Source organism: Apus apus, chromosome 3, assembly GCF_020740795.1.
Source record: "Apus apus isolate bApuApu2 chromosome 3, bApuApu2.pri.cur, whole genome shotgun sequence".
NCBI lineage: Eukaryota > Metazoa > Chordata > Aves > Apodiformes > Apodidae > Apus > Apus apus.
The window spans coordinates 36,995,762-37,013,589 of record NC_067284.1 but is presented as its reverse complement, the minus strand read 5'-3'; the positions used below and the strand labels follow the sequence as shown (position 1 = coordinate 37,013,589).

General features: G+C 38.9%; 1 protein-coding gene across 12 annotated transcripts in view; it reads right to left on the bottom strand.

The window, feature by feature from the left end:
- PTPRK (protein tyrosine phosphatase receptor type K) overlaps positions 1 to 17,828 on the bottom strand; it is a 402,245-nt gene that overhangs the window by 194,679 nt on the left and 189,738 nt on the right. For all 12 annotated transcript variants that reach the window (XM_051612998.1, XM_051613001.1, XM_051613000.1 and 9 more), the window contains exon 6: positions 7,085 to 7,259. In XM_051612998.1, coding sequence (XP_051468958.1) covers positions 7,085 to 7,259 — 175 coding nt within the window. The remainder of the gene's footprint in view (positions 1 to 7,084; positions 7,260 to 17,828) is intronic.

Here is a 17,828-nt window from a genome sequence, read left to right as displayed (position 1 = left end):
ATACAAGGTTTTACTTTTACCACACAAACTTTAAAAACTATGCATATATGAAATTACTCTGAAATAAGAGCACCTTGCTCTTCTCTTGAAAAACAGTAAGCAAGCTGCTAAAAAGCACCTTGGCATTTCATGTTTAACATGTCTGTTAATGACCTGGATGACGCAGAGTGTACCCTCAGCACGTTTGCAGACACCAAACTGGGAGGAATGGCTGTCATGCTACAGGGTCATGTTGCCATCCAGAGTGACCTCAACAGGCTGGACACGGGCTGACAGGAACCTCACAAAGTTCAACAAGAAGTGCAAAGCCCTGCACCAGGGGAGGAACAGTCCCAGGCATCACCATATGGGGCAGCCATGTAGCTGGAAAGCAGCTTGGCAGAGAAGGACCTGGGGGTCCTGGTGTGTACCACATTGAACGTGAACCAGCAAGGTGCCCTGAGGGAAAAAAAAAAAAAAAAAAAAAGGTGAATGTTATCCCAGGCTGCTTTAGTAGTGCCAGCAGGTCAAGAGAGGTGATCCTTCCCCCCCTACTCAGGAGTGGTGAGGCCATACCTGGAGTGCTGGGCCCAGCCCTGGGCTCCACAGTACAAGAGAGACATAGGCATACTGAAGAGAGTCCAGTGAAGAGTCACAAAGATGATGATGATGCGACTATGAGGAAAGGCTGAAAAGAACTGAGAGTGGTCAGCCTGAAAAAATCTGAAGGGGGATCCCATCAATGTGTATAAATACCTGAAGAGAGAGTGTGAAGAGGATGAAGCCAGGTTCTTTTCAGTAGTGCCCAGTAATAGGACCAGAGGCCATGGACACAAAATGAAACACATGCAGGGTCGGTCCAAACATTTGGAAACATTTTTTTTTCTTTTACTGTGAGGGTGGCTGAGCACCGTTACACGTTGCCCAGGGACACTGTGGAGTCTCCATCCTTGGAGATATATGGAAGTCATCTGAACATGGTCCTGGGCGACTAGTTCTATGTCGTTCTGTTTGAGAAAGGGGCTGGACCAGATGACCTGCAGAGGTCTACTCCAACCTTGACCATTCTTTGATTCTGTGACTTCAAATGTAGGCCTGTGCAGCCAAGACTGCTCAACACAGAACAATGGAACTGAGCCTCTTCCAAACACTCTGCATTTCTGCTACCTCCTGTGAATCCAAGCCTCTTTGGCTTCTTTTAAAAACACAGCCAAAACTATTTTCTCCTGCTTCTCCAGGAAGAGCAACTTTCCTGTGCTTTTGAAATAAAACAGAAAATGCACCTAATAATTACATAAACAAGAGACAAATGTTGCCTTAGCAAAGGAGATCAGCAGAGTTACTTCCACAGAAGAGTTGCCTGATGAGAAAGAGAGGCTGCTACTCTTTCCAGCATGGTAGATGCGCGAAGAGCTTGGAACTCCTATCTGACTCAATTTATTAACTATTAACATAAAGACTTACTGAGGTTTTTTTCTATATTCTTGTTTCACTCTTATGTAAAGGAGGCAGGATTTGACTTTGGGGTGACAAGCCCTTCTCTACTTGCTGCATGAGACAGGACTGAAAGTAGGAACATTTCTGTGTTAAACCTGCTTAAAGACGATAAGATCTTAATATGGTAGAGAAGTTAAAACCAGAGGATGTCACAAAAAGATGAAGTTAATTGGATCCTAGACTCTTTGAAAGATGCTTACATCTAAGTGTCGACCGAAAATACATCTTGTGGTTTATTAGCAAGGTTTCAAAAAATTTCATAGAATCATGCATTGCTTTTCCAATTGCTGCAGAGCCATTAAAACCTTGTCATCTGCTTTTCCTAAAAGGATACAACCATGTGAGAATTATGTGTTGGCTAATGGGAAATTGGGCTATAAAATAATAATGAAGATGGGCCGAGGGTCCAAAAGAGTCACAGTATTAATCTCAGTAAGTCCAGCAATGAACCCTATGGACCAGGTATAACAGCCATACGGCTCTTCCAGCTCACAACTAAAATGTTCATATACTGTTTAGAAGTCTGGTGATGGTTCAAAGAAGCACTCAGTCAAGATAACAAGCCCACAAATTTCAACAACTGAGACTGTGTAATCTCCCTCCCCACTCTCTCCTCTGCTCTGAAATTCAGTGAATTCAGAGAATCAAAGGACTTAGAGGAGAGATGGCTTGCTAAATCATATTAGTAAAACCATACAAACAGACCAGTTTACAAGAACATGTGATTTCTGGGTCAGAAAAAAAGAGGAAATTATGTGGAAGGTAACTGCGGATTTACCAGTACGTTTCCATATTGGAACTATAAATCGAGGTGCAGGCCTCACCTTGCATTGACTCTACCACAAAAAGCTGTTTGTGTTGGATGAAGAGATGTTAAAAACTAAATTCAGCTACTGGAAACATCAGAATTTGTTATAATTTATTACTCGTATAAAAATTAGAAATTTATCAGTAGAACTAGACATGGAGCTATTAGCAGATTATTAACAAACACTGTGGTTGATTTCTTATTTTCCCCGTCTTTAACACTAACCTGCATTTTCTTCCAACTAATCTATGCAAGATCCATTACAAATAATAAAACACACCATATTCCTGCTGATTTTGCAGTACAATTAATCTGTTAACAACATGTAGCTGCTTTAAATGAAAACAAACTCAGGGAAGCATACAAGCACTTTACATAAAGTATAACACTGTATCATAATACTTGAGAGTGTGGTTTCCTTGGGGTATTTTTGACAATCAGAGACAAAATCTGTAGTTTCATGAAAATTTAAAAAATAATAATATTAAGGAAAAATTAAAAAAAAACAACCTTAGCACTCAAATGGATCTTCCAGATCCATTGCAGCCAAATAAAGTGGGTGTTTTGTTTACAGTTCCAGCAGAACTGCCGGAGTGCAAGACATTCCAAACAGGGACAAACTAAATTTGGATTATTTTACACGGCTTTGCTAACAAACCACAAGACTGCAACATTAGTTTCATCTCCTCCTGGTAGCCACTTTCAACACACCAAGTCAACCAAGAAGTTGATCACAATTACTTTGATGGAAATTAGCTCACTTCTTGATGCACAAGGTTGGTTTTCTGCTAAATCTTGACAACTTCAGACAAATATTTCATTAGTTTTTAATGACACAGTACAAAAACTAGTCAAGCAAAGGTCTTTACTGACTGAAAAGAGCAATGCTATTTGGTACTGCAATTTGGAATCTGGAATATAATTACATGTAGCAACTATATGTATAAGCCAGGGCATGGGTGATGTCTTTTGGGTGCTTAATTTCTACACTTGCATGTAACTCAAAGCAAGAGTTCTTTCGAAAAGTAGCCACAAAAAAAAGAAGACTACTAGAACTCAAAACAAAATATGAAAAAGCAAAAAATCAGTGTGCTACTTATACCACCATAAACATAAATTTCTTTCTTATGTGTTGTTAATGGCCAAAAGTATATTTACAGAGAGCTAGACCAATAACTGTCAAGTGCTCAGCACTCACAAGTTCAAATATTGTTAACAGCAGTTTTCCTACTAGTTACACTTCAGCTTCATAATCTTAAATACTATTACTGATTAGAATGCTTCCTAAAAGTATGAACATACACGGTCCTATACAAGTTCCAATTTTAGGTGCAGAAGGCCAAGACTGGACACAGTATTTGCATTTTGTGATGAGGGAGAGCAGAGAAACACACACACAGTGTTGTCATGATTGGAAAGGACCTTCGAGATCACTGAGTCTAACCTTCAGAAAAAAACAACAAACCACAAACAAAAAACCCAAACAAACACCAACAACCACACACACTCCACCAAAAAACACCCACAAAAAACTCCACAACCTCAACCACTAGAGTATGCCCTGAAGTGCCACATCTACACGTTTCATGAATACCTTCAAGGATGGTGACTCAACTGCTTCCCTGGGCAGAAGTAGTAAAAGTAGCAGGAAGACTTTGAGAGCATGATACACTTGTTCTCAGAAGCAAGGAAGAAACAAGTAAAAAGAAACTGTCAGTGTCAATATGTTCACTCTTACTTACATATCACAGCTACTGTTCCTCCCAGCATCACTCCACCAAGTTCCAGTGCAGACAACCTTGAAGACTTCAAGAAGTTATGTTCCCAGAAATTGCCAACTTACCAGCCACAAAGGTAAAATATAGACAATTAATCAGATAGACCTATCCAGGAGGATAAGCCAACTAGCAGTAATGACAGCATCAAGCTGTAAAAGCAAAGAGAAAGGCAGAGCTCCTTCTACACGTATCTAAGAATGACCGTGGGAAAAAAGAACAGTACATCAAAGCCACTGAGCTGGGAGCTGAAGACCAGCTCTAAGCAAAGGTGAGACATTAAATCATTGACTGGAACAGCTTTATGTAAAAGGTCATAATTGAATTACAAATCCTATCCCAGTCTGATTTTTCTTCAAAACAATAATCACAGTAATTGAGTTATCCCTTTCAGGGTCTTGGAATGCATAGCATCCTTCCCAGGTAACTACATTTGTAGTAAAGTTTACAACTTCACTGAAAGTAATTCTCCCATTATAGTTCAAAATGAAATAATGCTGTTTCAATTACGTACAAAATTGGATTTTTTTATTACCAAGACTAACTTTGGACTGCCCATCAGAAAAGCATCAGATGCCTCTACACCTGCATTGTGGTACCACATGTCTGTACAAACATGAAATATATAAGGACCTCAGCCATGTATCTAAACACCCAGGTTCTGAATTACTGGCCAGCAACTCCTGCTCCTCGTCCCTCACTCTCTCATAAGCAGTGTTGTCAATTAAGTTTGGCTTCTACAAATCAAAGATCTTATCATTACTCAAAATTACCTGGAAGCAATACTAAAGCTGTGACAAAGTAAAGTGTGTTTCACTGGGTTTTTTCTCCTCCTCCGGCTGTGAGAAAACACAGATCAATACTCTACAGCATGAGAATTCTGCAGTGAAATTTTCATTTGTTACAAACAGCAAGAAAAAGGCCCCAGGCATGCCCTGTCACTTTCAGTTTAGAAGGAAACGCACTAATAAACTCTTCCCCCTGGGTCATCTTTGACAATGGGCAATACTATGCCAGCTCTTATTAAAGACAATTCGTATCAGTGGCCCAAAAATTTCCTTTAAAATTATCATCTTTTGTATCCATGTAGCAGGATGTCAGCTTTAAAGTGCCACTGAGATATAGGACCTGTCATTACGGTTAATTTTCAATACAGTTTTAACACCAGGGTAGCTGATCCCTAAGGGTATGCTTTTTTGGCTAACAAGATTTATTTAGTGGTTATCCAGACAAACAGGAAAATATATTACTGTACATTGCTTTTCAAATATAACAGCAAGCAATAAATCCTACTATAAAACATAAATCTTTGTTCTCTACCATGATGTCAAATGGATGAAAATGTTTTTAGAAGATCAATCTTTTTCTTTTCTTCTAAATTATACATATACAAACATATATTTATAAAACCACCTTAGAATTCTTGGGCTTCCAATGCAAAAAGCACATGAAAAGTAAAATTAACCATAAAATATGAAACCTATATAGCTGTTGTATATATATAGCTAGATAACAAGTTTATGTTTTGAGCCATAAAGAAGGTATTCTCTATCAAATGACCCAAGATTCTCAGCAGAACAATATGCTGCATTGAAAAGGAGAGTACTATGAAGTTTGATATTTCTTATCTCATTTTTTGAGAGAAATAGTGGTATAAACACCATTTATTGCTCTTTTATAATAGAAAAGAAATAGAAAACTTAATTTATTGAGTAAATACTTCAATTTCCCCTGCTTTTCTAACAACAAAACAGAAAATCTGTTTTCATGCTGTAACAGAACTAATTTAATCATATTAGGATGAGGACCATCTTGCACTTTTCTAGACAAAAGGTGTATCTACAGAACAAAAAAAGCTGTTAACATATTTTCTAAATCCTCAAATGGTCAGCAAAGCCCATTTTTATTGATATTATATAGAATGCATAACTCCTAGTCGACCTCAATCAGCCAGTCTCTCCTGGGTAAAGACCTCTGCCAGTAAATGTCAGAAACCAAGCATCTCAGAGTATTTCCTATGCTACTTTTATTTCTACAAGCTGAGGACAAACTTGCTTTCCCTGTCCACGCTCCAGATGCTGGACCAAGGAGCCAAAACCCACCATGTACCTGACCCCTGTGCTCACCTGGCCAAAACAGCCCCCGCACCAGCCAGCAGCTCCACAGGCAGACTGTGTACACCACTTCCTCTTCCAACTTCAAAAATATTAAGCCTCATCACAACTCAAGAGTGGAATGGGCAATTTTGCAGGTGACACAATTAGGTAAGGAAAGACTTCAGAGATTATTCCGGGCCAAACATCAAGTGAGTTTTGGAAGTGAAAACTGAACTCCTATATTCAACCATATCCTTTGGCAGTCAGATGAAACACTTCCAGAACACAAAATGCAGAAATAAATCAGTAACATGGCATCACTACACACAAGCTATGGCTGCACCCCAGTAGGATTCTGAATGAACTGCAATAATAAAGTATTTCAAGTAGAAAAAAGCAAGTTTTTCGTTTTCTTCCTTCTACTTCAGAGGTTGGATATCATTACAGCACATCTCCATAATTCTCTCAGTCCCTCAGTAGGTGAAAGTTTACAACTATTTTTACATACTTGTCTTCCAGGTAAGAGAATAATGTGTTATTATTTGCTGTACAATCAGTCTGCTCAAGGCAACAGGTATTAGAAGGGAATGTTAGTAAATTGCAGTGGATTCTCATCTGTAAAAATATTTATGAAAATGAAGCAGTTTTCACCCTAAGTTCAACAAACAACATCCACAGAAAAGCATATAGGCATACTACACACATTGCCAGATCAGGGTTTTACACGGATGTATGTTATGAAAAGCAATTGTAAGAAGTTTTGCAAGCCATCCTTTAATTTTATGAGAATTTCAGAAGCCATATAGGGCTATCTTTGTATGATCATTTCAGATCAAGACATCTGTAAGTTCAAAAAGAAAAGATATAAGTCGAAAGCAGTGGAACTAAGAGCATTTAAATGGATAACATGAAAGCGATTAAAACTTTACCTCGAACAATAAGTTGAGCAAAATTTGACACTCCCGAACCTCTCTCTGACTGAGTCACGCAGCGGTACAAATCCTGGTCGGTTTTTGTCACTTCTTGCAACTTAAAAGTAGCAGCAAATCTTCTGTGATTAATATTCTTAGTCTGGGCAACAGGAATATCTTCCCCATTTCTTCTCTGAAAATAAGAGAGAACAAGGCAGAGTTACCTCATAAGAATACAAGAAAAGTTTATCATGATCATCATACAAAGACAGAATATAAAGGCACATAAAGACACCAAATGCATTTGCCTCTCACTGCATTTCCATGGCAGAAGAGTTCTGTGCTCAAGTCCCATCAGGAGACAAGCAGTACTCAAAAGCAGTTCAGAATCAAGTCTGGGGTGTAAAGCACCATCAGGCTTTCCCACTGCCATAAAACATGACCATGACCATACTCAGCTGCTGTTGCTTCATACCTGTGAACCACAGGAAAGCCCAGCAGTAGTAGCTGTAGTCCTACAAAAATTCATTCAACCTCAAACACAATTATAACAGATACTTGGGGTGTATTGTAAGAAATATTTAAACAAACCTGGCATTGAGGGATTTCATAGGTTTTCAACAGCTCTTTTTCAGCAACCAGCTAATGTCTCCTTTTTAATGCTCCCTTTTATCTGACCAAATTCAATACCTTCTGTACTTGCACCTTTGTTATACTAAGCACCACCTAGAGCTAGCTGAAATAAAAAGGGGAGGGAAGGAAGCTGCTAAAAGAGGAATGATGTATATCTCATTTAAAGGAAGGAGCTTAAAGAGTTCTGAAAAAATCATAGCTATCACAAATCACTGAAAAATTTAATCTGTCTGGAGCTGCAGGACAGAGTGAGAGGTCAGTAAAGCAGAAACAGTTTGAGCTCTTTTGTGACCCTTTTCCATACTCCCAATCATATTAAACGCTCAATTATTTATTTTTTAATTTTTATTTTTGAAGAACAGACCCTCTACCAAATATTAGCATTAAAAACACCAAACACCAGAAACATGCACCAAGTGAACAAACAACATTCCTGCTTTTCCATGGGTCAACTGGGTGTTATTCCCTGACCAGATGACAGTTTCTGAGCACTCAGCTTTGCTCAGTCACCAGAAAGACATAATTTCTTTGTAACTGTATAGCCTGCTATGCTCGATACATAGCAAAATGTGACCTCCAGAGACATTTTTAGCTCTAATCAACCCCTGGAATGAGAAACTTCATTGAGGTCTTAAACTCCAAGCTTTCTGTCTAACACAAGAAGAGGCACTGCTGAGCCACAAAATTTAATAACTTGAAAGCCTATGGCAAAAATACAAAGGCGAGGAAACGGAAATGAGTTAATGCTGCATGTGTATATCAGGCAGGAGTACCTCGAAACACCAAAACACCTCATTTTACATTTGCACTTGTGAGATGCTTCCAAAAGGTCCTCACACTTCTCCTCCCTAAATCAAAGATGCCAGCCCTTAACCACCAAAAGCCTGACTATCACACGGATGTTTTCTGAAGGGATGTTCACAGGGCAAATGCAAAGGAAGCTCAGCACAAGGAAACCCAGATCCATGGCAGCGCAACCCAGTTGTCCTGCGACAGGCACCAGCTCCCTTCTCTGCTCTGCAAATATCTGCCTCCTGTTAAGGAGAGGTAAGGAATTTTGCTGATGTCAGCAAAGACTCCTGAAAATTAAAGGTCTTATTGAACTTCAGGGATCAATGACAATATATCCAATACCACACAAATGAGGGGTGATATTAAAGGCTTTATTTTAGTGCTGCAGCTACAGTAAAATCACTTTGTGGGTAGTGTACTTAGCTGGCTTCTCCTGATAGCAAAAGCTAAATCCAAAATCAGAATTTTCAAACCACTTTCCACACTCCCCCTAGTCCCCTCAGTTTTGACCAAAGGCTTGAAATCTCTGAAATCATATCTTAATATAAAACTTGGATGTGGTGCCTTGAAGTAACCAAAATAAACAAACCTCATGATACATTCTTCCTTTTAACCTGATTTGCACCCTCCCACAGCACATACTTCCATCACCACACCACAGCTAGACACATAGGGAAATAAAACTTCCCCACTAAACACAAACTTGTCACATAATTGTTAAAATGACCAAGCAGCATATAATAAACAGAAGGCGCATTGTTAAAAATTATACGATAGCAGACTTGATGAGTACCCTATGTAATACAGTCATTCTTGATCCACTATGAAGGAAAAATAAATATTAGTTTTCTAAAACAAAGGATTCCCTTTGATAAGTCCAGTGCTTTAAATGTTAAGGCCAAATGCTCAGTCTGCAGCAGAGAAGTACATGCAAACATGCTGTGCAAAATAATTTACCCTCTAAACTTGCTTACTTAAGCTTGTCTGCACTCTTCAATGTTGAGAACCAAAGTGAATTGGGCTCCTACTTAAAATGAAATATTAACACACTTCCAGGGCAATTAATCAAAATGGAATTTAACAAGCTTTACAGTTCTACTCCAACAACAAAACCTAAGAGTTTCTTTCTATCTACATTAGTGATTTCCTACCACTTTGTCTTTCAAGCCTTAGAGTAGTTCCACAAATTCTCTGTATTAGGATTTGTTTCTTGGGATTCCAACTGTACAATTACATCTTCAAAGTCTATCTTCATGTACAATTTAACCATTAAAATATTTTTCTGTCATTAAAATGATGAAAAGCTCAAACAGAAGAGAATTCTTGCTTAAAAATGAATATTAAAGAAAATACCATGCATTCATTTCAGTGCATATCCCTTACACGAGTAAGCTATTAGTCAGTCAGAGTTCAGATGCACTGTCATGATCTCTTAATTAAATTCTTCTTTTTAATGTCAGGGCATTACTACTGATTTTGAAGGAGAGGAAAGAAAGGCAGCAGTGCTCTCTGCTTATTAGAGGGTTCCTGGTACATACTGTTTCAATTTATGTCCTGCTCACAATGAACAGAGCTTGAAAATGCTGCCCAATTAGGTTTTAAAAATTCAATTTAAAATTAATGTGGAGTTATACTAATAGGTAATGGCTGTACCCTGTGCGATCCTTGGTTCCTCCAGTCCCTTGCTGTCTGATTTGATAACCCTGAATTGCTCATTTAGAAGAGGTCACCACCAGGCAATTTTCTTCCTCTTGTGAAAATAACTGTGAGCTTCACAATGCACTATGCTCTATAAACATTTGATTAAAAGAAATATAAGCATGTGGAAAAACCTCCTTAATTCTATAATTTCAAGCATTTAAAATTATAACCTTAAATAAGTCTCTATGACTTCAGCGTTATTTTTCATTTGATAGGAACATGATTTTATTATTATTTTTTTTCCAGGCAATGAAATGAGATCATCTATACCTTAAACAAAGTCAACAGTCAAGTCTGTGCAGCGTAGAAAACAATCATAGGCAAATTAACCATTAGCCTTAAATTTCTCTTTTCTGTCTCATGGAAAAAATTCAAGCATTTAACAAGCACAAAAAAAAAAAAAAAAAGTGGGTATTCCAGAATCTGAACAGAACCAGAAGAATCTAACCTCCAGTATCTTATTTAGCTGGCAGAATTTAAGTACATTTCTAATTTCTAATACAAATTTTAAAACTTCTTTGCATTTGTCTCTCAGTTTTTCCAGTTGAGAAGTGGTGGGGTTTGCTTTCATGTTTAGACAGCAATAAGATGCCAAAAGTTCCTGCGGTGATGTTCCCTCTGAATTTTCCTAAACTCTTTTCTTTCATATGGGTGATTTTTATCAGCCTGGACAGTTCAACCTAACACATTCTCATCCCTTTCATAATGTAAACACCTCAAAGTAAGTCCACCCCACTGCTAATAATAAGTCAACCCTGGTTGCCTTCTCAAGCTCTTGGCTGGATGCCGGGATGCCTCCAGAGATCAGATGTCAACACTTCGGCTGCAGTGACACGCGAGTTACTCTGGCAGCAGCATCCACTTCAGCCAGTCCCTTACTTGCTCCCCCCATGCAGAAAACAGACCTGGAATAAAAAAAAATCTTCCTGGAAAACATATTCCTCCCCATATATCATCATCACCAAACGGATTAGCTCATAATCAGAATCACTGCGTGACCACAGGGAACAGAGGAGAGAGCAGGATCCACATGGGGAGCAAAGCAACTCAGTCCTTGAAGGTACAATCAGAACTTCCCCAGGCAGCAAAAGGGTTGGAAGGATGACCCCAGCAGCCCAGGGAATTACACCTCTGCTGCCCCAAGGAAAAGGGAGTTTGCAGATAACACGTAAACATTCCTGGTTTTACTCACTGAGCAAATGGAGGAATGTCAGGTTTTTGCAAGAGGGAAATGGACAGAATGTGGATAATCTGAATGCCAGCAATAATGCACAATATCTGCTGAAATACTGTTCTTTAAAATAAAACAACATGAGGAGAATAAACAGCACAAATAACTATACTTTTTATATCATACTTACCTGTAGCTGTCTAGCACTTTTTGGCACACACAGCATATGCTTTCACAGCATTTAAGACACAATTTCTAAAGCAAGAAAAATATACCTTCCCCCCCAAAAAATACTTTTATTTTTATTTTACTCTATTTTTTTACACAATGGGACATTAAAACTTGCTAAACATACTAGAAATAAAGCATGACACCTATTTATCGTAAGAAATGAGAAATAAAATTTTAATTTTTTCCCCATCCAAAAAAGAGCGAATGACTGAACAAGTGAGATTTTTTTCATCCCCAGAAAATTTTATTTATAAATACAACATTTAAGCCTAAGAAATATTATTTTTTTCTTTCAAGCAGAACAAGAATTGGAACAATAGCTGAAATCATACGCCTAGAAAGTCCTATCTTCTTTTTAGTATACAAGAAGATGAAGTATTTTATTTTCTTTAAGGGAAATCAAGCATTTACATTTTTGTTTTAGTAAGAAATCAATGCAACCCACTTTAACTTGCTAGTCTCCCTATATCCATGGCAAACCAGAATAAGACCCAACTACCCAATGAACTACATATTAATTTATCAGCTACACAGCTTTTCCCATGCAAACATATACTGAAAGTCTTGAATACATGTGAAAAGGCAGGTTTTATCCTGCATACAGCACTGCGGTACAGAAAAATCCATGATTATTTGAAATGCCTTGGTTACATGCACTGCTTCTACTCAAAACTTGTCTGCTTTGAAGTAGCTCAATTTCTCTCATGCTGCACTGAGCCTCCTACTGAAGAAAGCAAAGGTTCTCATGAAATAATCTAATTAAGAGCCATCTGGCCCTTCAGAGGTGGCAATCCTAATTTATTTTATTATAATAAAATCCACTGGAGGCAAATTAGCACAATTCATACTACAGTGTCCCTGGTCATTTCACTACACAATAAAAATGATGCTTGCTTTCTCTGGACATTGTAAAGCTTCTCATTTTAAACCTAATCTAACACATGCCGCAAAAATCTGTATTGAAAAAAATATAATAATAATAAAGAAGGTTTTCAGAAAGCCATAGCTCTTGAATGCAATGCTCTTGATTTATTTACATTTAAAAAAATAAATAATAATAATTCACAGAAATAAGAATTCTGGAGACAGTGATTAAAGCTCTAGATCAGCTTGAGCTGAATTGCAGTGTTCATCCAGCAGATTGAAACAAAAAATCTGATTTGATAGCAGATGACAATGAATTAAAAATATGGGGGGGGGAATCCCCACTACTGAAAGCCAATGCCCCACAAGACAGCTCCTCTGATACATCTCAGTGGATGATTTTACTCTTTTCTAAAAGCAGCCAAGTATACCAGTTGCTCTTATTCTTCCGTAATTCATTAAGTCCTGCAACTATTTGAGGAAACAAGGGCCTGGGGTATCAGGCTACCAACCACACATCACACCACTGAGGAAGAGAAAACATGAACACAGGTGTCAACAGACAAAGACTCACTGACTCAGCGGCCAAGGAATCTGTAACAGTGTATGTTTTTATAAACACAATCTAAATTTCAGAGATCTCATTTTTATGGGTTTAAGCTGCTGGCTGAGAAAATACTAACAGGACTACACAGAGTGACCCAACTTCCATCACAGCTTGTGTAGCTGTAAACTACAAAACTGCAGGAGGAGAAAAAGGCACCTGGGTGGTGGGTGAGGCGCCCCTAGTCCCACCACCAGCCCTGGCTCTGAACAGCCCTGGCAGCACCACAGCACTCAGCATCTGATGCTCCAGCTGCTGCAGAAGCAGCAGCATCTCTGGGGAAGACCCACAGGGATGACAACCCTAAAAACTGCCGTGTACACTAAATGCCTGGTAGGTACGCAGGCGGGGGGACTTAGGTTAAGTGGGGCAGAAGTAAATTAAAACCAGGAGGATTACAATATTTCATGTTGTTGAAACCTAACATGACTGGGCATATGCCATATTTATCCAAGAAGCCAATAAAGGGATGAGGGAGAGAAAGAGAATGGTTCATTTGCGGTTAAATGACACAGATAGCATCAAAGGAGAATGCCCAATGAAAAGACAGGGCGAGAAACACCTTTGTAAAACCAAGATGTTAGAAAGAAAATATAAAATATGAAGTTATGAATACTGTATTTTTCATTGGTGAATGTTCTTTACAAGCATGTCAGAGTCAGCAAGATGTAATACAGAGTAAACTACAAGTCAAGTCATTTACAAGGAGCTTGATATATAACTTCTAGGCAGCTTTTCATACCTCTTTGAAAAAAATGTTTGGAAAACCAGAATGTCTATCACAAAACGTAAATATGATGAGGTAAAACAGACAAGCCACTGCAAAAGAGGAGCCCTGTCCTCTATGCTTCCCTATTCTGTTGCTCACTTTCAAGAACACCTTTTCCGTAATTAAAAGCAACCAATGATGCAAAAAAATGAGGCAAGTGAAGCTTCTTTGCAAGTCTCAAAGGCAACAGAAAGAGAACTTATACACTGCTTGGCTCTTGTCAATAATCAAGATACAGGTAAGACAACATAGCTTTGAGCTGCATTTTACCGGCTGATGAACAAATGTTTAGTATAAACAGCCAAATTTGCTGTACAAATTAGTATTTGTTTTGTGCATATGACACTGATGATCAAAAAAGTCTACTGTCTCCTTGTCAGAGGTTAACCCCACTGCTCCTGCCACATGGGGAGAAGAGCAAACCCAGAGTGATTGGGGCTCTCCACCTCCACACATCATGGCTTCAATTCCTTCTTAGGGCAAGACTGACTTATTTCAGTTCAACACCAAAAAGCATCAAACTGAAATAAAAAGGGGACAGTTACACAGCTGAAACCTTGCAGGTGCTAACAAAGCATCTTTGAACTTCTAGGTTCCACAAAAGAAAAAATCAAAGTATTATAGATATATAATTATATAGTTTATAGATACACATGATACTAGAGATATTTTTTTTTCTTCTTTTTTCTGAGACCAGAAGCAAGCCTCCTGACACTTCACTGCAGCTAGATGGTTTACCTTAAAGGCCCACAGCCCATTCTCAAACCCTTCTACCAAATACTCATCCATGTCATCACCTTCTGATACAGTGGGAAGAAGGGAATGGTGTGGCACAACTTCTGTTCCTGAGAGGAAATACTGTCCTTCAAAAAAGCAAAACAAAGCAGTCAATGTTGTGCCAGAGGCACAGGTTCTCATATACACTCTCCAGTCTGAATTCCTAAAATACTGTATAGGCCCCACACAATGATGTGCACAAATGCATCATCACAGGATACCATCTGCCTGTGCCCAGTCCAAAGACTCATTAAAGAGCATGATAAGCAGTATCTAGCAAGAAAAACAAATGCTAAATATCAAATCACGTTCTATGGCAACCAGCACCCAAACCCAAGATGCTGGTAAACAGAACATTGAGGGTTATGACAGTTTCCTTAAGAAAGGGAGTGGGATACAGCCAGTTGTTTCAGCCTGAACAGACAACAGTGCAGATGCTCGTTCATCCTTCAGTAACAGTTGGTATCGCTAGGAGGTCAGCCCGACTCCATTGTTTTCACAGCAATTTGCATTTTATTTTCCATAATGCTTTTTAATTTCACTTTTTCAATTATTACTCTCAGGCAATTGCTTTCATTATCTGTTATTCCACAAGGAAGGGACATTTACCTCTGGCAGAGAGAGAGAGGGGCTGTTTCAGACAGCGTTGAGGCTGACGAGGCTGTCTTTCCACGGGCGAGCCTTGCCAGCCTTGGCAACCCGAGTGGAGGGGCAGTTAGCCAGCACCTACAGCTACTGCTGACAGACTGGCCCGCTCGCCACCACCCTGGTGGCAATCTGCACAGGAGTACCAGGCGCATATTAAACTTTTAAACACAGGCAGTAACCCTTTGAATTTCAGATTCGCCAAAGCAAACAGCATCAACCGCAGACCACAGCAAAACGCGTCCGCCTGCAAAGCCAGACCAAGACACTTTCCCTAATCCAATGCTGTGCTAATGTAAAGCTCAGCAGTGATGGATGGACTCATTAGTGCCACAGTTATCACCATCTGAACCAGGTGCCAAGACATATGGTTTAACAGATGTTCCAGCAAAACGCTCTATTCTCCACACTGTGCAAGTGTCCAGTTAAACCGGACATCAATAAGACACTGAAAATCATACTGGGCTTCTGGGATTCACAATCGTTCCCAGCTCAGGAAGCCGTTAAACACAGCCCAATTATGCAAAAAACCCTATTGCTCCTATATCCCAATTAGATCCATAGAAAAAACGCTGGACAACGCATGCACTGCTTTCTGGAGTCTTTGTGTAACCAAATGTTATTTATTCTATTCAGCTGATTATATTTCTCCACTGTTTTAGTAAAGAAACAAAGCTTAAAACCTCGGAAGCTTTCTCCACACAGAAACCTCAAAACCAAATGCGCAAAACAGCCCCCCTGTGGCATTCCATCCCATTCCTGCATTTTTATGTTTGGAATGCCCTGTGTGTGATATTCTTTCAAATATTTAATACTTAACAAGTATCCACCCTGAGCACAGCATTAACATGCAGAACTGATTCCTGTTTGCAAGGTTATTTATTGACGTAACTCCACCGGAATGCATGGCATTTCACAGGGGGGAGAATACAATCAAAAGGTGGCCCTATATATACTAATTCAGTAAATTATTGTGAACAAAGCAGAAAGGTGCATCGAATGGTAATAAATGCAGAAATCTTATTTAAATATATTTTCAAAGAAAGACAATTCATAGGCTTTAGGAAAAAGAAAATCAGCAAAAGTGAGAAATAGCTGGTCAGTTATGATGTCTATGAATGCTATATTCAATCTTTTAAGATTAAATACGCACACTTCTGCCCACCTTCTATAGGAAAGAATTTTTCAGCAAGAGCTTCTGTTGACTCCTGAAGCTTGTAAGGCAGAGTATACCAAAACACAACAGACAGAAAAGCTAGGTTATTGCCTTGGTTCTGGGGACTCCAACACCCTACCCTATTGAGGCTTTGCACAGCCTGGTCTAGTGTGAGGTGTCCCTGCTCATAGCAGTGGGGTTGGAACCTGATGATCTTTAAGGTCCCTTCCAACCTTAACCATTCTATGATTCTATCTCACAACTCAGCTGCATCAGTCTGTACAGTGGCACCAAAGTACAGCTGTTGGTGTTTGACATCTCACAGTGAAAATTTTAAGAGGAAGGGAAAAATACCAAGAAAAAACCCTCAGCATTACGTTCAGAATGAGATGGCAGGCAAAAGAGGTAACATGCACCAAGAATGAATATATTTCAGAAACAAAAACACTGCTGACTTTAAACAAAAACTAAGGACTTTGAAACTCTTTCAGAATTTGTTAATAATTGCAGGTCATAAAGAGAATCCTTCATCTCACAACTGTAATGAACTCAACAGTAGATTAGGTTGAAAGGGTCAAGAACTACATTTCTGTCCTGCTCCCACATCTACTATTCACACTGTCACACGTGTGTTTTAGATACTCTTGTTCAACCAGTTAAATCTCTTTATCTGTGCAAGTATTTGCTTTGTATTAAAGCAGCTGCAACTTTTAAAGACTTCTGTTATCTTTACTGCTTATCTTTCAATGTCAGAGCTCTGACTGTCCCAGACCTTGGTCCAGTGGGGCTCCAAAATTCAGGGATAGAAGGGAAGGAGTATGAAAGAGACGAGAGATTAGATACAACCTAAAGCTAAACAAACAAGGGCAGAATCTGCAGCCATGAAAGTCAGAAGTTCACTTCAATGTTAATTCCTATTTATCTGAAATGTTTATAGATGTATCTTTATAGAAAACAGTTGATGAAAAGGCTGTCATTACAGCAGTGAATATATATACACTGAGAAAAATGTAAGCATGGAAATGTGCAAGCACACAGATCATCTAGTATGTGACGAGGGCTTTTTCCCAATAATTAAAAAATAAAAAAAAACCCACAAAGTTTACATAGGACATAACAAGGAGACAAACTACCAAGATCCACTTTTACTTGAGTTCAGTTCCCTGCTTCTAATCAACATCCCCACCTTCTTCCTCCTGCTGGCACTATTTATGTAGGTAATTCAGATCTGAATCGAGCTTAAAAAAAACAAAACCCAAACAAAACAAACAAGCAACAAAAATAAACAACAAAACCCAAAACAAACAGTCCTCCCACCCTCCAATGTCCTGGTTTAAGCCAGGATGAAGCCAAATTTCCTTTTACTGGCTCAAACCAGGACACCCAGTAATATAGAAAATCCAATTGAGGCCAAAGTCT